We start from the raw sequence: 20783 nt of genomic DNA, 5'->3' as shown, positions 1-20783 counted from the left end.
ATCTTGCCTCAGTCTTGGACGGAGTAGGCCCCAATTTCTATTTAAAATTTCCCGGCAGAAAAACGATCACCGCTGGAACAAACGGGCTAAGAACTCGCTTGCTGGTTACCAAGCCCAAGAGTCTGCAGCAGTGCGAGCCAGGGCCCCGCCCCTCTGCCCTGCTAGGAGTCTCCAGCGAGAGGGGCGTGGCGTGCTCTGCAGGCGACGTCCTGATTGGCTTGCTGACTCCACTACCGGAGAGGCCTACCCGAAATCTAGCCTACGAGAACGCTGAGCAAGTGCAGAGCTGCAATATTTGTCCGCTCCGACGCACCGTAGCGACTGTATCCCCGGCCCGGTGGGCTGGGAGGCTGAAGTCCGGCTCAGCTTGGGAGGGGGTCCCTGATGGCTGCGGTTTTTCTGGTGACTCTCTATGAGTACTCCCCTCTTTTCTACATCGCTGTGGTCTTTACTTGCTTCATCGTGACCACCGGCCTGGTTCTGGGATGGTAAGTACCCCAGGGCTAGGGGCAAGAGGCGGGCAGCCGGGGAATGGGGTAGCGGCGGGCTGCACGGTCACCGGAGCGGGGGCACCGTCCCGGGCCTCGGGCTGGGGCTCTTGAGGCAATCGAGGAGCCGGCGCCGAGGGCTCCGACTGTCTCCGGGAGGAAAACAAAGTGGACCCAGCTCCTGCGTCACTGCCTTGCACCACCGTGCTGTGCCCGTTTCGGCGGGCATGTGGGGTGTTGCTGAATTGGGGTGTTTTATTCAGCTTTGTTTCCAGGTGGCAAAGGAACCACAAAGGGCCTAATCATAGTGATGGGTTGGAATGCTTGTCCAACAGGCTTTTTTCCGATTGGCGCTTACTGTGTGCCCGGGATACATCAGTCACCTGTGGTACAGTGCACCGTCCTCGGGAATGGACAGTAAACCACTTTGATTGTTGTGCTTCTGTTCTGAACTGAGTATTTATCTCAGATCTACACACATTCCACACATATTGAAAAATGATTTAGTCAATAGAACTATAGAATCATAATATTAGAGCTGGAAGAGAGCTTAAAGATTAGTTAATATTAGGGGGTAGAGCTAGTTTACTTTTTGGAGACAAGAACAGACAGTTAGATAATCTCCCAGCAATTCTTCTAGCCCAGAGATTCTAAAATTTCTCTATTGGGAGATGCCATTGTATCGTGTTTAGACAAACCTTATAAATACTGGTAGTGGAAATCATTTTACTCGTCCACATAGTTTTTCTAGACTGCAGCTGCCAAAGTTCCTTCAAAAAGATGGTGATTCCAAATGGCTCAAACAGTGGCTCTAAATGGATAACATCTGTGGCCTAAGGAGGTCAGAGAAGGCTCCCCTGAGGAGAGACTTGAGATGGATTTTGAAGAATGAATAGTTTGAAAAATAAATGGAGAAGAGAAGGCAATTCAGACAACACAGCATGAGCACAGGGGAAGAGGAGAACATACTAATGAATAGAGCAGGCTGTATAAAATGAGTTTAAAAACACCCTTTAATCACATATATGTGATTATTTAGAGAAAGTACATGGGCCCTTATCCATTTATGAAAATACATGCAATTTTTAGGAACTAATCAGAGTTGCAGCATTTCCACATTGTCTGTCATTCCACCAGCAATAGAGCATAAAACTCCTTCATTGGAGTGGGGGGAGATTAAGTCTAATCTTACACAGTTTGTTATTTTTGACCCATCTAATTTTATTGCTGTTATTCATTTTCAAGAAAGTTTGTAATTGGTGTTAAGAAGATGTTGCCCAAGTGAGAAAAGCAGTCTTAACACAGGATTTCTTAGTGACTATAATGTTAGCTCTGTTCTCTTAAATAAACAATTTTTCTGCACTAAGAAGAGTAGGTAACTAGTGGACAATTGCATTATATGCTTAAAATTTTATTTTAAACGGGGCAACTAATTAGATATCTATCTTCAGTATTGGGAAAGGGAAAATGAATGAAGGCTGTACTGATAGCGGTGGGTTGAAAGTGGTCAGGCACCTCTTTTTTATTACAGTTAAGAGACAGACTGGAATCAAGCTGGCCAAGGTTCAAATCCTGGCTCTGACTCTACTGGGTTTAAGACTTGGTTTGAAAATTTAATAATTGCCTAACCACTCCATTTATGTATGACTTTTACAAAGGTGGAAGCCCAGATAACTGTAGAACTCTCCTTTTGGTTGTCTGGGCTAAGCACTGCTGAGGCCACATGACCATGTAAGTGTAAGTGTTGATCACTTCTGTCCTGATATGGCCCTAACCAGTCATCTTGAGCCTAACCCAGCCGTTTTCCATCTGGGTTAGTTTCCCTCATGTAGATAAAACTTTTTGCTAGTGTTTATTTATAAACCTAAGTAAGCCAAGGCCACAGAGTCATCTACCAGAAATGCTGAAAACTTTGGATACCATTTGGATTTCAATAAAAACATCTTTCCAGTAGTACCCCAGGCAGAATGGTAAACCAGTTAATCCACCATGCTTTTCATCCTTGTCATTCTTTTTGTTTAACCTCTCAAAATACAATCTCTCTTGATCATTTTTCTTCTGTCATGTTTTTTGTTGTTGTTTTTTAATTTTAAAATCTCATTACTGCTTTAAATTTCCCTCTCCTTGCACTATGTGGGAGTGGAAAAAGAACTGGAGCATCTGATCTTTGGAATCCCAATAGCAACAGCAAAGAATCATGCAACCGGAAGCTGAAAGTATGGTAGTTCTGTTTAACTACCTGGTAGCTGCTGTGATCGTACTCCAACTAGTAGCCCATTTATTAAGCTCCTGCTATTTGCCAGATACTGTGTAGAAAGAAGCCCAAAATGCCATATCCATCCTTTAATCATCAGGCATGCTGACTCAGCAGCCTTGCTTCCTCTTGCTGCAGGTTTTTAAGCTGTCATGTCTCAGCTTCAGGCCAGCCTTAGGCACTCTGTTTTTTGATGCAAGGGTAGAACCTCTAAACCACATTTCTCCTTTGCTATTCCCTGATTGAAGGGGAGGTTAGGTCCCCTTGACGAAGGACCCAGTACTGTCACAAGTACATGCTGTGACTCACCCTCCAAATATATCCCAAAGACTATTGCCTCTCAGCTGCAGACACAATCTTCTATGCTCTGCTTTGTGATGCTGAGACTGGGACTTGGCAAAAGACATTTCCCTTTTGCTAGTTGGCTCTCTATTAGGCTCTGCCGATAGCAGGTGTGAGAAAGAGACTGGAAGGCTGGAGGAGGAAGAACTCTCTTAACTGTTTGCTTCCTTTTCCTGTTCTGTATCACTGCAGCAGTGGTCTTTCACCCTGGCAGTGACAGTGGGCCTCAGTAGCAGCAGTTTATTTTAGTTTATAGTTTTTCCTTCTACCGAGAACCAGCCTTATTGTACTCCTTCAGAGATGTCCCCCTAAATGGCCAGCACTCCCTCTAGCTCTGGGGGATCCCTTCTCCAAGCTTCTAAATTGAATTAATTCCAGACTCTTCCCTTTGTATCCCCCAGATCTAGGAATGATAACTGCTTCCTGCTAGGATACCTGTGTTCTCATCTTGCCATTTTGGTTCACCAGTACTCAGTTAACAATTCTTTATATTAAATTGTTTATGTTTAAATACTTGGTGTGGTTTCTGTCTTTTGCCAACTTTGGCAGATATACTGACCTTGACTATTTCTCATCTCACTTGTCAAATACTATAGGTTGTATATGTGATGAGGTTGGTGATGAGGTGCAGACTCCTTCTTAGAAAAAGAATTTGACTTTAGTTTGTATATGCATAAGGTGCAAAATATGTGATGCCTGCATTGGCAAGAATTTTCTTTTTACTACCTAGAGGAAAACACAAAACTGTTAGAAAATAGTCTTTCACAGCTTAGTAGGCCTTTGAGATCACCTATTGCACCCTTCTTTTCACGATTAAAGGCACAAAATTTTAGACCTTGTGTCACTTTCTCAGTCATGTTGTTAGCATAGCAATTCCCTCAGAAACAACCTTCCTCCCTACCAGAGATTTTCCTATGGATGGGGATGGTTTTTATATCCTGGTGCAGTCTCATCTAACTAGCCAACTGAGAACATCAGTTTCCTCTGTCCTTGAGAGATTGCACAGGAGAAAAGGCCCCTGAAATGCACAGCTGCCTGTATGTTTTCTGGTTGGCTTTAGAACTGAAGGCTGAAGGGGTGATAGAAATTGTTTACTTTAGAGCCTGAAACTATAGTTTCAAAGTAACCTTTATTCATGAAGGACTCTAGGAAACTCCAAACACAAGGAAAGGGGGTGGGTCTTACTGTTTCACCTACTGACAGAAGATTAGGAAGTGTGAGCAGAGTTAAAACATTTGTAGTATTTCAAAGAAAACAATACTTTGCAGTAATTCACTGAACTATAAGTTTGTTTTGTTTATTTTTCTATATGTATGTTGCCCTTCACAATAAAAGGTTAAATAAGAAAGAATTAAAAAGCCAAAGATTAAGCAAGATTCATAATATCAAATTTTTTTTCTTATATTCTTTCTCCTGTATACTTGAAATTTCTTTGTCTTTTTGTTCTGTAAAAGCTCAAATCACTTTTCTCACTTTGAACTGATCTTGGAAAGATTATTCTCCATTTCCTTGTGAAGGCATTCTCAATAAAGCTCACCTTCTCACTAAAACAGAGAGACTTGTTTTTCTCTTTAATGTGGGATCAGGTGGGCCTAACTATTCAAGACTGGGTTTTCTGATGGTAATACTTCTTGTCTGAAGGGAGAACAGGGCAGCTAACATTTGAATCCATTTCTTTACATATATTCTGGGAGGAATTCCTCCAGGATTAGAGTGGGGAAGTTGAGTCACATTGCCCTGAAATCAGGAGCTGCTCTGAATGGATCCAGGAGCTGCTCTGAATGGCAGCATGTTCAGAGCACAAAATGGTAATAGTCTGCCCTTTGGAGGGCTAAATAAACTGGTTATCGATAATATCAATTTTAAAAGTTGGATAGGAGCCAAATATTAGCAAATGTAGACCCAAGATAAAGCATGAGAAATGAGAAATCCAGAGAGGTGAATTTCATTTAATATTGGGTGTGCTTTGCCAACTCTTGATATGTTGCTTGGCCAAGCAGCCTATGGCTAGGCATGCTTAAAGAAAACCAACACTTCGTGTCTCAGATATTCTGGAGTGTATGCAAAGCCACAGGGTTGGTATGTTGAATCTTCCTAGAACATTGCTTTTATGTAAAGATTTAGAGGAAAAATAACTTTATATTAGAACTAAATATGCTATGGAGTAGATAAGACATATTTCAAAGGAATTTTGTGCTCACATTGGTCCACTTCCAGATATCTCCCCAAATCCCTGCTGTTTTTGGCTTCTGGCCCTTATGCCTTTAAAGGTTTTTTAGTTGAAAGTTTTAGGTGCAACATGATAAAGTACCTGAAACACAATGCTTGCACTTACTGTAGAAGTGAACACCACAAGGTCTGAGTTCTAGTTTGTAATGCTGGTAGCATGGGTATACAGCGCCAGGCAGTGAAAGTTTTTGTTTTTTTTTTTTTTAAAAAAAAGGGGCTAGGCAATATGAGGAGAATATACAGAATGGTGTTTTTCCTTTGTTCTTTTCACTCAAGGGGTGAAGGAAAATAGGGGAAGGTGTGGTCCTGTGGTTATAATAGGAAAGTAATATCTTGTGTCTTATTATTCAAAATTCCTGATAACTGCTAAAAGACACTGGGGGAATTATGAACAGTGGAGATAGAAGTTGTGGATTAGTTGCTTCTGAGGATCAAAGAGGGGAGGTTACTGTATTTATTTTTTCTCTCTAGCCCTTCTCTGCCAACCCCTAGTTCTCCTCTTATCATCAGCATCAGCATCACTAGCACATGTATAGTGCTTTGTGCCAAAACCACTTATAAACACTTTACGGGTGGTGAAACTTGAGTTACAAAGAGGCTGAGTGATTGCTTAAAGTCACATGGTTATTAAATTGTCTTTTACTGATCTTAGGAAGAAAGCTTTGAATCTTTCACCATTAAATATGAGGTTAGCTGAACATTTTTATCAGCTTGAGAAAGTTCCTTCACATTCCTACTTTGTTGACAGTTTTTATCAGTAATAGATGTTGGATTTTAGCTGATGCTTTTTCTGCCTCCATTGAGATGATTAATATGGTTTTTCCTTTTAAGTCTGTTAATATGGTGAATTACATTAGTTTTTGAATGTTAAGCCAACCTTACATTCCTAGGATAAACCTCACTAGGTCATAATGTTTTAAGCTTTTTATATATTGTTGGATTTAATTTGCTAAAATTTTGATAAGAATTTTTGTGCCTATGTTGCTAAGTTTTCTTGTAATGCCTTTGTTTTTGGTATGAGTAATGCTGGTCTCATAGAATGAGTTGAGAAGTACTCCTCTTTAATTTTCTGGAAGAGTTTATGTAGTACTCATATTGTTTCTTCCTTAAATGTTTGTTAGAATTCACCAGTGAAGCCATCTGAACCGAGAGTTTTATTTTTGGGAAGGTCTTTAACTCAGAATTCAATTTCCTTAGTAGTTATTGGACTGTTTGGGTTATCTCTTTTTTCTTCAGTGAGCTTTGATAGTTTGTATCTTTCAGGGAATTTGCCCATTTTATCTAAGTTGTTGAATTTATAGGCACAAAATTGTTCATAGTATTCCTTTTTTGTCTTATAGTCAATAGAATCTATGGTGATGTTACTTTTCTCATCCCTAATATTGCTAATTTGTATCTTCTCACTTTTGTTTTCCTGATTAATCTGGCTACAAGGTTGATTAATTGAATTTCTCATCCCTAATATTGCTAATTTGTATCTTCTTGCTTTTGTTTTCCTGATTAATCTGGCTACAAGGTTGATTAATTGAATTTTTCTCATAGAACCAGCTTTTGTGTTTCTTTTCTCTGTTGTTTTTATGTTTTCTTTTTCACTGATGTCTGCTCTTATCTTTATTTTCTTCTGTTACTTTGGTTTTCATTTACTCTTTTTCTAGTTGCTTAAGAGAAGTTGAGGTCATGGATGTTAAACCTTCTTTTCAAATATAGGCATTTAGGGCTATGAAATTTTCCTCTAAATACTGCTTTAGCAGCATCCCACAATTTGTGCATGCGTGTGTGTGTGTGTGTGTGTGTGTGTGTGTGTGTGTGTGTGTGTGTGTGAAAGTTTATTGGGGAAGGGGAGGCTTTGGGAAAATTTGCCACAAATTTTGATAATCTGTGTTTTCATTTGGTTCATAGTATTTCCTAAATTCTCTTTTGAATTCTTCTTTGATCCATGGGTTATTTAGAAGTTTATTATTTAGTTTCTAACTATTTGGACATTTTTTCAGATATCTTTCTGTTCTGATTTATAATTTGATTTAATTGTTATCAGAGAACATACTTTGTATGATTTGACTTCTTATAAATTTATTGACTTGTTTCATGGCCCAGAATATGGTCTCTCTTGGTAAATGTTAAATGTGCACATTGAACTAAAAAATATGTGTATTCTGCTGTTGTTGATAGATATATCTATAAATGTCAATTAGGTCAAATTGGTTGATAGTATTGTTCAAGCTTTTGATATCCTTACTGATTTTCTGTCAGCCAATTATTGAGTGGATAGAGAGTGTTGAAATTTCTGACTATAATAGAGATTTGCCTATTTTTCCTCACAGTTGTATGTATCCATTTTTGCTTCATTTTCTGTAGTTCTATTAATATGGTGCATAAACAGTTAGGATTGTTGAGTCTGCATGATGTATTAACTCTTACATGATTATGAAATGGTCCTCCTTACTCCTGGTAATATTCTTTACTCTGAGGTCCACTTTGTATGGTATTAATATAGCCACTGCAGCTTCCTTTATTTTTTTTTTTTTAATTCAGTTTTATTGAAATATATTCACAAACCATACAGTCATCCATGGTATACAATCAACTGTTCACAGTATGATCATATAGTTATGCGTTCATCACCACAATCTATTTCTGAACATTTCCTTGCATCAGAAGAATCAGAATAAGAATAAAAAATAAAAGTGAAAAGAGAATACCCAAACCATCCCCCCATCCCACCTTATTTGTCATTTAGTTTTTACTCCCATTTTTCTACTGATTTTTTTTCAATTTTTTAACTTTGTTTATCAAAAAATTAAAAACAAACAGGCAAACAACAACCAAAAAAACCCCACAACATTTCAAACAAAGCAATGGATTAAGGAAAACAAATAACCTAAAATAACTACTTTGCTTCCAATATGTTCCTACCATACCCCAAGAAAATTAATAAACCATGTCCAAACAGAGGAGTAAGAAAAACAAATAATCTAAAATAACTACATTGCTTCCAACATGTTCCTACCATACCCCAAGAAAATTAACAACCCCTAAGAAAACAAAGGAATAAGAGAAAAAAAAAACCTAAAATAACTCTATTGCTTCCAACATGATCTTACTATATCCAAGAAGTTTACAAACCATAATCATTCCTGAGCATTCCCATAACATTGAGATTACCCTCCATAGTTTATCTGTTCTTATTAGATTATCATTCCCCCTCCACTAATTGGTATCTCTAGGTCCCCTACATTCTACAGTATAAAACATTGTACATTTTTCACAGAATTCACATTAGTGGTAACATACAATATCTCTCTTTTTGTGCCTGGCTTATTTTGCTCAGCATTATGTCTTTTTTTTTTTTTTTTTTTTTTTTTAATCTTCATTTTATTGAGATATATTCATATACCACGCAGTCATACAAAACAAATCGTACTTTCGATTGTTCACAGTACCATTACATAGTTGTACATTCATCACCCAAATCAATCCCTGACACCTTCATTAGCACACACACAAGAATAACAAGAATAATAATTAGAGTGAAAAAGAGCAATTGAAGTAAAAAAGAACACTGGGTACCTTTGTCTGTTTGTTTCCTTCCCCTATTTTTCTACTCATCCATCCATAAACTAGACAAAGTGGAGTGTGGTCCTTATGGCTTTCCCAATCCCCTTGTCACCCCTCATAAGCTACATTTTTATACAACTGTCTTCGAGATTCATGGGTTCTGGGTTGTAGTTTGATAGTTTCAGGTATCCACCACCAGCTACCCCAATTCTTTAGAACCTAAAAAGGGTTGTCTAAAGTGTGCGTAAGAGTGCCCACCAGAGTGACCTCTCGGCTCCTTTTGGATTCTCTCTGCCACTGAAGCTTATTTCATTTCCTTTCACATCCCCCTTTTGGTCAAGAAGATGTTCTCTGTCCCACGATGCCAGGTCTACATTCCTCCCCGGGAGTCATATTCCATGTTGCCAGGGAGATTCACTCCCCTGGGTGTCTGATCCCACGTAGGGGGGAGGGCAGTGATTTCACCTTTCAAGTTGGCTTAGCTAGAGAGACAGGGCCACATCTGAGCAACAAAGAGGCATTTGGGAGGAGGCTCTTAGGCACAAACATAGGGAGGCCTAGCCTCTCCTTTGCAGCAACCGTCTTCCCAAGGGTAAAACCTGTGGTAGAGGGCTCAACCCATCAAACCACCAGTCCCCTATGTCTGTGGTCATGTTAGCAACCATGGAGGTGGGGTAGGCGAATACCCCTGCATTCTCCACAGGCTCCTCAAGGGGGCACTGCATCTTTTTTTCTTCCTTGTTTTTTTTTTTTTTTTTTTTAACTTTCCCTTCTTTTTTAAATCAACTGTATGAAAAAAAAGTTAAAAAGAAAACAAACATACAATAAAAGAACATTTTAAAGAGACCATAACAAGGGAGTAAGAAAAAGACAACTAACCTAAGATAACTGCTTAACTTCCAACATGTTCCTACTTTACCCCAAGAAAGTTACCTAATATAGCAACATTTCTGTGAACTTGCTCCTACTATATCCATCAGAAATTAACAGACCATAGTCATTCCTGGGCATCCCCAGAACATTAAATAGCTTATCTGTTCTTCTTGGATTATTGTTCCCCCTTCCTTAATTGCTCTCTATTGCTAGTTCCCCTACATTCTACATTATAAGCCATTTGTTTTATATTTTTCAAAGTTCACATTAGTGGTAGCATATAATATTTCTCTTTTTGTGCCTGGCTTATTTCGCTTAGCATTATGTCTTCAAGGTTCATCCATGTTGTCATATGTTTCACGAGATCGTTCCTTCTTACTGCCGCGTAGTATTCCATCGTGTGTATATACCACATTTTATTTATCCACTCATCTGTTGAAGGACATTTGGGTTGTTTCCATCTTTTGTCAATTGTGAATAATGCTGCTATGAACATTGGCGTGCAGATATCTGTTCGTGTCACTGCTTTCCGATCTTCCGGGTATATACCGAGAAGTACAATCGCTGGGTCGAATGGTAACTCTATATCTAGTTTTCTAAGTAACTGCCAGACTGACTTCCAGAGTGGCTGAACCATTATACAGTCCCAGCAACAGTGAATAAGAGTTCCAATTTCTCCACATCCCCTCCAGCATTTGTAGTTTCCTGTTTGTTTAATGGCAGCCATTCTAACCGGTGTTAGATGGTATCTCATTGTGGTCTTAATTTGCATCTCTCTAATAGCTAGTGAAGCTGAACATTTTTTCATGTGTTTCTTGGCCATTTGTATTTCCTCTTCAGAGAACTGTCTTTTCATATCTTTTGCCCATTTTATAATTGGGCCGACTGTACTATTGTCATTGAGTTGTAGGATTTCTTTATATATGCAAGATATCAGTCTTTTGTCAGATACATGGTTTCCAAAAATTTTTTCCCATTGAGTTGGCTGCCTCTTTACCTTTTTGAGAAATTCCTTTGAGGTGAAGAAACATCTAAGCTTGAGGAGTTCCCATTTATCTATTTTCTCTTTTGTTGCTTGTGCTTTGGGTGTAAAGTCTAGGAAGTGGCCGCCTAATACAAGGTCTTGAAGATGTTTTCCTACATTATCTTCTAGGAGTTTTATGGTACTTTCTTTTATATTGAGATCTTTGGTCCATTTTGAGTTAATTTTTGTGTAGGGGGTGAGGTAGGGGTCCTCTTTCATTCTTTTGGATATGGATATCCAACTCTCCCAGCCCCATTTGTTGAAAAGACCATTATGACTCAGTTCAGTGACTTTGGGGGCCTTATCAAAGATCAGTCGGCCATAGATCTGAGGGTCTATCTCCAAATTCTCAATTCGATTCCATTGATCTATATGTCTATCTTTGTGCCAGTACCATGCTGTTTTGGCAACTGTGGCTTTATAATAAGCTTCAAAGTCAGGGAGTGTAAGTCCTCCCACTTCGTTTTTCTTTTTTAGAGTGTCTTTAGCAATTCTAGGCATCTTCCCTTTCCAAATAAATTTGAGAACTAGCTTTTCCAAGTCTGCAAAGTAGGTTGTTGGAATTTTGATTGGGATTGCATTGAATCTGTAGATGAGTTTGGGTAGAATTGACATCTTAATGACATTTAGCCTTCCTATCTATGAACATGGAATATTTTTCCATCTTTTAAGGTCCCCTTCTATTTCTTTTAGTAGAGTTATGTAGTTTTCTTTGTATAGGTCTTTCACATCTTTGGTTAAGTTTATTCCTAGGTACTTGATTTTTTTAGTTGCTATTGAAAATGGTATCTTTTTCTTGAGTGTCTCTTCAGTTTGTTCATTTCTAGCATATAGAAACATTACTGACTTATGTGCATTAACCTTGTATCCCGCTACTTTGCTAAATTTGTTTATTAGCTCTAGTAGCTGTATCATCGATTTCTCAGGGTTTTCTAGATATAAGATCATATCATCTGCAAACAATGACAGTTTTACTTCTTCTTTTCCAATTTTGATGCCTTTTATTTCTTTGTCTTGCCGGATTGCCCTGGCTAGCACTTCCAGCACAATGTTGAATAACAGTGGTGATAGCGGGCATCCTTGTCTTGTTCCTGATCTTAGACGGAAGGCTTTCAGTCTCTCTCCATTGAGTACTATGCTGGCTGTGGGTTTTTCATATATGCTCTTTATCATGTTGAGGAAGTTTCCTTCAATTCCTACCTTTTGAAGTGTTTTTATCAAAAAGGGATGTTGGATTTTGTCAAATGCTTTTTCAGCATCTATTGAGATGATCAATTGATTTTTCCCTTTTGACTTGTTAATGTGTTGTAATACATTGATTGATTTTCTTATGTTGAACCATCCTTGCATGCCTGGAATGAACCCCACTTGGGCATGGTGTATGATTTTTTTAATGTGTCTTTGGATTCGATTTGCAAGTATTTTGTTGAGGATTTTTGCATCTATATTCATTAGGGAGATTGGCCGGTAGTTTTCCTTTTTTGTAACATCTTTGCCTGGTTTTGGTATTAGATTGATGTTAGCTTCATAAAATGAGTTAGGTAGTGTTCCATTTTCTTCAATGTTTTGAAAGAGTTTGAGTAAGATTGGTGTCAGTTCTTTCTGGAAAGTTTGGTAGAATTCCCCTGTGAAGCCATCTGGCCCTGGGCATTTATTTGTGGGAAGATTTTTGATGACTGATTGGATCTCTTTGCTTGTGATGGGTTGGTTGAGGTCTTCTATTTCTTCTCTGGTCAGTCTAGGTTGTTCATATGTTTCCAGGAAATTGTCCATTTCCTCTACATTATCCAGTTTGTTGCCATACAGTTGTTCATAGTATCCTCTTATAATTTTTTTAATTTCTTCAGGATCTGCAGTTATGTCACCTTTTTCATTCATTATTTTGTTTATATGGGTCTTCTCTCTTTTTGATTTTGTCAGTCTAGCTAGGGGCTTGTCAATCTTGTTGATCTTCTCAAAGAACCAACTTTTGGTGATATTTATCCTCTCTATTGTTTTTTGTTCTCTATGTCATTTATTTCTGCTTTAATCCTTGTTATTTCTTTTCTTCTACTTGGTTTAGGATTGGTTTGCTGTTCGTTTTCTAGCTTCTTCAGTTGATCCATTAGTTCTTTGATTTTGGCTCTTTCTTTCCTTTTTAATATATGTGTTTAGTGCTATAAATTTCCCCCTTAGCACTGCTTTTGCTGCATCCCATAGGTTTTGGTATGTTGTGTTCTCATTTTCATTCGTCTCTATATATTTAGCAATTTCTCTTGCTATTTCTTCTTTAACCCACTGATTGTTTAGGAGTGTGTTGTTTAACCTCCAGGTATTTGTGAATTTTCTAAGTCTCTGATGGTTATTGACTTCTAATTGTATTCCATTGTGGTCAGAGAATGTGCTTTGAATAATTTCAATCTTTTTAAATTTATTGAGGCTTGTTTTATGTCCCAGCATATGATCTATTCTGGAGAAAGTTCCATGAGCACTAGAAAAGTATGTGTATCCTGGTGATTTGGGATGTAATGTCCTGTATATGTCTGTTAAATCTAATTCATTTATCAGATTGTTTAGGTTTTCAATTTCCTTATTGGTCTTCTGTCTGGTTGATCTATCTATAGGAGAGAGTGATGTGTTGAAGTCTCCCACAATTATTGTGGAAACATCAATTGCTTCCTTTAGTTTTGCCAGTGTTTCTCTCATGTATTTTGTGGCACCTTGGTTGGGTGCATAGACATTTAGGATTGTTATTTCTTCTTGCTGAATTGCCCCTTTTATTAGTACGTAGTGGCCTTCTTTGTCTCTCAAAACATCCCTGCATTTGAAGTCTATTTTATCTGAGATTAATATTGCTACACCTGCTTTCTTTTGGCTGTACCTTGCATGAAATATTTTTTTCCGTCCTTTCACTTTCAGTTTCTTTGTGTCCCTGTGTCTAAGATGAGTCTCTTGTATGCAACATATTGATGGTTCATTTTTTTTGATCCATTCTGCGAATCTATATCTTTTAATTGGGGAGTTTAATCCATTTACATTCAACGTTATAACCGTGAAGGCATTTCTTGAATCAGCCATCTTATCCTTTGGTTTATGTTTGTCATATTTTTCCCCTCTGTCTATTAATATCCTTTATTGTACCCATACCGAATCTCTTTAGTATACTGAACCTTTCTCCAAGTCTCTCTGTCCTTTCTTTGTTTCTCTGTCTGTAGGGCTCCCTTGAGTATCTCCAGTAGGGCAGGTCTCTTGTTGGGAAATTCTCTCAGCATTTATTTGTCTGTGAAAAATTTAAGCTCTCCCTCAAATTTGAAGGAGAGCTTTGCTGGATAAAGTATTCTTGGCTGGAAATTTTTCTCACTCAGAATTTTAAATATATCGTGCCACTGCCTTCTCACCTCCATGGTGGCTGCTGAGTAGTCACTACTTAGTCTTATGCTGTTTCCTTTGTATGTGGTGAATTGCTTTTCTCTTGCTGCTTTCAGAACTTGCTCCTTCTCTTCTGTGTTTGATAGTGTGATCAGTATATGTCTCGGAGTGGGTTTATTTGGATTTATTCTATTTGGAGTTCGCTGAGCATTTATGATTTGTGTATTTATGTTGTTTAGAAGATTTGGGAAGTTTTCCCCAACAATTTCTTTGAATACTCTTCCTAGACCTTTACCCTTTTCTTCCCCTTCTGGAACACCAATGAGTCTTATATTCGGACGTTTCATATTATCTATCATATCCCTGAGGTCCATTTCAATTTTTTCAATTTTTTTCCCCATTCTTTCTTTTATGCTTTCATTTTCCATTCTGTCATTTTCGAGGTCACTGATTCGTTGTTCAACTTCCTCTAGTCTTATACTATGAGTGTCCAGAATCTTTTTAATTTGGTCAACAGTTTCTTTCATTTCCATAAGATCATCCATTTTTTTATTTAGTCTTGCAATGTCTTCTTTATGCTCTTCTAGGGTCTTCTTGATTTCCTTTATCTCTCGTACTATGGTCTCATTGTTCATCTTTAGTTCTTTGAGTAGCTGCTCTAGGTGCTGTGTCTCTTCTGGTATTTTGATTTGGGTGCTTGGGCTTGGGTTATCCATATCGTCTGGTTTTTTCATATGCTTTATAATTTTCTGTTGTTTTTGGCCTCGTGGCATTTGCTGAACTTGATAGGGTTCTTTTAGGGTTTGTAGACCTATTGAAGTCCTTATCTCTAATTTATCAGATCTACAGCTTCGTGGAGTACACTTTCTCTAACTAACCAGCAGGTGGCGTCCATGAGCCACCTGTTCTCCACAAGCCAGTTCTCCCCTGCTTAGCCTTTTTGGTGAGTGGGGGAGTGAGTCTTGTGGGGTCCAATTGGTGTACCAAGCTGGCGTGTGTAGTTGGTGTTGCCTGCCCTGTATATGGGGCGTGTTTCTGGGCAGTCAGGGAGGGGGGGATGTCTCTAACAGTCAGATCTCTCTGGTGATCCTAGAGTTTTAAAGCTGCTGCAATAGTCTAATCCTTCAGTTCAGTCCTGCCACAGTTTGTCTCTGCCACTGACCCACAAGTCCTTGGTATTGGCGTAAGGCTCCTGAGACTTGCAAGTGGGCCCCTCTTCCAGGCCGTGCACCCCGGGTCCTCTGTTGAGGGATGACTGTGCTATGTCACAGGTGAGTGCCATCCCCCCAGGGCAGTTCTGGGCTGCTGGGCTGTGTAGGGAGGCTCCCAGTCTGCTGAAATGATGGCTGAATGGGGCTTTGTTAATTCACACTGCTCTACCTTCCCAACTCTGGGACAATCAGCTGAGGTTGCAGGGAAGGTTAATGTCCACGCCCAGTTTTGTGGTGTGTGCCTGTTATTTGAAGCACTTCCGTCACACTGGGTTGTCTGGGGCAGTTCTGGGCTATGGGGCTGGCGATGGGCAGGAGTGTTTCCTGTCCACCAGGATGATGGCTGTGAGTGGACACCCCCCTTTTCTTGGGAAGTTGTGGTGTTTAGTGAATTTTCTCAGCCACTGGATTATTGCGTTTTGTCTCAGAGCTCTCCTAGTTCTGCTCTTGACTTGACCTGCCCAAATAGCAAGTCTTTGAAGCTTTCTGTATTGGGCTTCTTAGAGTAATTGTTTTAGAAAAAGAAAAAAGGATTAAAAAACAAAACAAAACAAAACAACAACAACAAAAAAAAAGGGCCCTCCTCAGAGATCTAATGGGTTATTGAAATGCTAAGAGACAAAGCAACCAGGGCCATTAAGGAAAGGTCCACAGGGCAGAGAGATCAGCTTTTCTTCGGGATTTGCATATGCACCTCAGGGCCCTTCCCCTTTCTATGTTCACCAGAACTCCAAAAATCCTCTGCTTTTATTTTGGAGTTTTTCGTGTTGTTTTTTTTTCTATGCCTGTCTCCTCTCTGCTGGGCTGGCTGCTCTCAGATTCTCTGGTGTCTGGTCTCAGTCTATCTATGGTTGGAGTTTGAATCAGTAGAATGAGTTTCCGATAAGGGCTGCCACTGCAGTTCTCCCTTCTCCTTCCCGGAGCTGACAGCCCCTCCTCCCCCGGGACTGAGCCTGGTAGGGAGGGGCGCGGGTCCCCTGGCCGCAAAAACACAGATTTCGCTGATCTCAGCAGTTCCACGTTTTCATGAGTGTTGTATGAAGTATGCCCAAAGTCAGATTGCTCTGTGGTGTCCAGTCCACGCAGTTCCTGGCTTTCTACCTACTTTCCTGGAGGAGTAACTAAAACATACAGCTCACCAGTCTGCCATCTTGCCCCGCCTCCTGCAGCTTCCTTTAAATTGTTGTTAACAGATATATCTTTTTCTACCCTTTTGCTGATAACCTATTTTTGTCTTTATATTTGAAGTAGGTTTATGATAGGCAGCATATATTTGGGTCTTGCTATTTTATCTAATCTGATAATCTTTGCCTTTTAATTAGTGAGTTTAAATCATTCACATTCAATGTGACTATTGATATGGTTGGGTTTAAATACACCATCTAGCTATTTTTCTGTTTGCTCCATCTGTTCTTTGTTCCTTTTTCCCTCTTTTTCATCCTTCATGTGCTTCAGTTAAGTAGTTATTTTATCTCCTTTCTTGGTTTCTTAGTGAAAACTTTTTTTTTTTTTTTTAGTGGTTGCTTTAGGGTTTATAATATATCTCTAACTTATCAAGTAATTTTATACCACTTCATGTGTAGTAAAAAATCTTACAACACTAGACTTCCTTTTCCACCCTTCCTGGTTTTGTGATATTGTCATATATTTTACTTCTATATGTGGTATAAACCCCACAATGCATTGATATTATTTTTGCCTTAGCCTATTTTTTTTTTAGTGCTTGTAGTTTTCTGTTTATTTTTCTAAACAGTTTTTTTTTTATTATTAAATTCAGTTTTATTGAAATACATTCACACACCATACAATCATCCATGGTATACAGTCCACTGTCCACAGTATGGTAAAACATAGTTATGCGTTCATCACCACAATCTATCTCTGAACATTTTCCTTACATCAGAAAGAACCAGAACAAGAATAAAAAGTAAAAGTGAAAAAAGAACACCCAAATCATCCCCCCATCCCACCCCATTTGTCCTTTAGTTTTTATCCCCATTTTTCTACTCATCCATACACTAGATAGAGGGGGTGTGATCCACAAGGTCTTCAGAATCAAAACTGTCACCCCTTGTGATCTACATTATTATATAATCGTCTTCAGGAGTCCAGACTGCTGGGTTGGAGTTTGGTAGTTTCAGGTATTTACTTCTAGCTATTCCAATACATTAAAGCCTAAGAGGTGTTATCTATATAGTGCATAAGAATGTCCACCAGAGTGACCTCTCGACTCCATTTGAAATCTCTCAGCCACTGAAACTATTTTGTCTCATTTTTCATCCCCCTTTTGGTCAAGAAGATACTCTCAGTCCCATGATGCCGGGTCCAACTTCATCCCCGGGAGTCATGTTCTGCATTACCAGGGAGATTTACACCCCTGGGAGTCGGGTCCCACATAGGGGGGAGGGCAGCGAGTTCACCTGTAGGGATGGCTCAGTTAGAGAGAGAGAGGGCCACATCTGAGCAACAAAGAGGTACTCAGGGGGAGACTCTTAGGCACCATATTTTTCTAAACAGTTTTATTCACATACCATACGGTCCATCCTAAATGTATAATGAATGGCTTCTGATAAATCACATAGTTATGCATTCACCACCACAATCTGTATGAAAACATTTCCATTTCTTCTGAAATGAAAGAAGAAAATTAAAAAAGAATCCCCTATCCCTCCTTTATAACCCCCTCTTATTGACATTTAGCTTTGGTATATTGCCTTTGTTACAGTTAATGAAAAAATGGTTTGCATTAATTGTATTTTTTTCCATATACCATCCCATTTTTTAATGCAATTTTATTGAGATATAATCACATAACATACAATCATTCAAACATACAATCAGTTGTTCACAGTATTGTCATATAGTTGTCCTTTCATCACCACAATGAAACTTTGACCATTTTCATTACTCCAAAAAATAAAATAACAATTAAGATAAAAAAGAACATTCAAAACATTCCATTCCCCTCCTCCCTTCATTATTCATTTACTTTTTTTTTTACATTTTTAAATAGTTTTTTTTTTTTTCAATTTTTATTGGGATTGTTCATACAATTATCCAAAGATCCGAAGTGCACAATCAGTTGCCCCTGGTACCCTCATACAGCTGTGCATCCATCACAGCACTTAATTTTTGTTCAATTTTTAGAAACTTTTCATTACTGCAGACAAGAAATAAAGTGAAAGATGTAAAAAGAAAAAAAAAAAAAAAAGAAAAGGAAGCTCGAATCCTCCCATATCCCTAACCAACCCCTCTCAATTGTTGACTCATAGTGTTGGTATAGTATGTTTGTTACTGTTTATGAAAGAATGTTGAAATACTAGTAACTGTCGTATATAGTTTGCAATAGGTATATATTTCTTCCCTATATGTCCCTCTATTTTTAACTTCTAGTTGTATTGTCATACATTTGTTCTGGTTCATGGAAGAGTTTTCTAATATTTGTACAGTTAATCATGGACATTGCCCACCATAGGATTTAGTTTTATACATTCTCATCTTTTGACCTCCAACTTTCCTTCTGTGACATATATGACTCTGAGCTTCCCCTTTCCACCTCATCACGTACCATTCTGCACTGTTAGTTATTCTCACGTCTTGTTACCGATACCGCTGTTCATTTCCAAACATTTAAGTTCATCTTAGTTTAACATTTTCTGCTCATACTAAGCAACCACTCCCCATTCTTAAGCCTTGTCCTGTATCTTGTATACCATCTCATTTTTAACACCTTGTAATAGTGACATACATTTGTTCTCATTCATGTAACAAATTTCTTATATTTGTACAATTAAGATCACCATCATTGTCCACTCTAGTTTTCACTAAGTTATATAGTCCCAGTTTGTAGCCTGTCTTTCCTTCTGGTGCCATACATGCCCCTAGGCTTCCTCTTTCAACCATATTCATACTCTGTTCATTCTACTTAAAATATTGTGCTACCATCACACAGTATTGTTTAGCCTATTTTAAAAAGAGATCTAAATAATAAGAAAATGTTTCTTTACGTTTCTCCATATGGTTATCATTGTGGTGTTCTTCACTGCTTTGTGTCAGTCCAGATGGTGTCATTTTCCTTCTTTATGAATGACTTTCTCTAATGTTTCTTGAACATGTCTGTTGGTGATGAATTCTTTCTGTTGTTGCTATGTCTGAAAAATATCTTTATTTTGCTTTTGCAAGATATTTTCACTAGTGTAGAATTGTAGATAGACAGGTTTTTTTTTTTTTTTCCAGTTTATTTTAAAATGTTCTGGCTTCTGTGCTTCTGATAAGAAAGCTACTGTCATTCTTGTCTTTGTTCCTCTGTATGTAGTGTGTCATTTTTCTTTGGCTGCTTTTAAGAGTTTCTCTTTATCATTGGTTTTAAGCAATTGGATTGTGATGTGCCTTAGTATAATTTTTTTTTGTTTCTTTGGCTTGGAGTTCATTGAGTGTCCTGGATTTGTGGTTTCATAGTTCTCAAAAAATATGGACAATTTTGGTCCATTATGTATTCAAATGTTTTTTCTGGCCTCTGCCCCTCCTCTGAAGACTTCAATTACATGTATATATATTCAATTACTGCTAGAAGTTGTACCTTTGCTCACTGATGCTTTGTTCATTTTTGTTCAGTCTTTTTTCTTTTCCATGTTTCATTTTGGATAATTTCTATTGCTGTATCTTCAAGTTTACTAATATTTTGTTCTCCCACGTCTAATCTGCTATTACTCCCATACAGTTTATTTTTCATCTCTAATGTATTTTTCATCTCTCAAAGTTGATTAGGTCCTTTTTATGTCCTCCATGTCTCTACTTATCATGGTCTATCATTACTTACTTTCTGGAATATGTGGAATAGCTATAGTGTTCTTGCCTACTAATTCCATCATCTGTATCATTTCTATGTCTTTATTATTAATTAGTTTTTCCCTTCATAATGGGTTTTATTTGCCTGCTTTGTATGCATGGTAATTTTTGATTGGATGCTAAACATTGTGCATTGTACCTTATTAGGTGCTGGATATTTTTCTATTCCTATATCTTGAGGTATATTTTGGGATCCAGTTAAGTTTTTTGGAAACAGTTTGATCTTTTATAGTCTTACTTTTGTGCTTTGTTTGGCAGGACCAGTGCATCTATATACTTGCCTTGAGTGAATTTTTATTCCAATTGTTAGTTTTATTAGCTTTCTCTATTAAAATTAGATTTATTCATGTTTTAAATTTTTAATTTTCAACCTGAATTTTGGTGGAAGAGGTTTTTTTCCCTTTTCTTTTTCTTCCTTTGTCCTGATCCTCACTGTCTAACCATTTTTTCTTAAACTTTTTATTTTTAAATAATTTCAAACTTGTTAGTTGCAAAAATAATATAGAAACAATACATAGAATTCTGACATGCACCCCCCCGATACACAGATTTACCAACTATTAGCATTTTGCCATATTTGCTATTTCCTTCCTTCCTTCCTTCCTTCCTTC

At 38.1% G+C, this 20783-nt stretch overlaps 1 protein-coding gene across 1 annotated transcript in view; it reads left to right on the top strand.

Moving 5' to 3' along the window:
* Positions 1–302: 302 nt before the first annotated feature.
* Positions 303–20783, top strand: part of CGRRF1 (cell growth regulator with ring finger domain 1) — a 60393-nt gene continuing 39912 nt past the window's right edge. The window contains exon 1 of the mRNA XM_037832672.1: positions 303–488. Within this exon, the coding sequence (XP_037688600.1) occupies positions 385–488 (104 nt within the window). The 5' untranslated portion in view covers positions 303–384. The remainder of the gene's footprint in view (positions 489–20783) is intronic.

This window comes from Choloepus didactylus, chromosome 4 (genome assembly GCF_015220235.1).
Source record: "Choloepus didactylus isolate mChoDid1 chromosome 4, mChoDid1.pri, whole genome shotgun sequence".
Lineage (NCBI taxonomy): Eukaryota > Metazoa > Chordata > Mammalia > Pilosa > Megalonychidae > Choloepus > Choloepus didactylus.
Note: the sequence above shows the minus strand (reverse complement) of the source record. Positions and strands in the feature narration are given on the sequence as shown.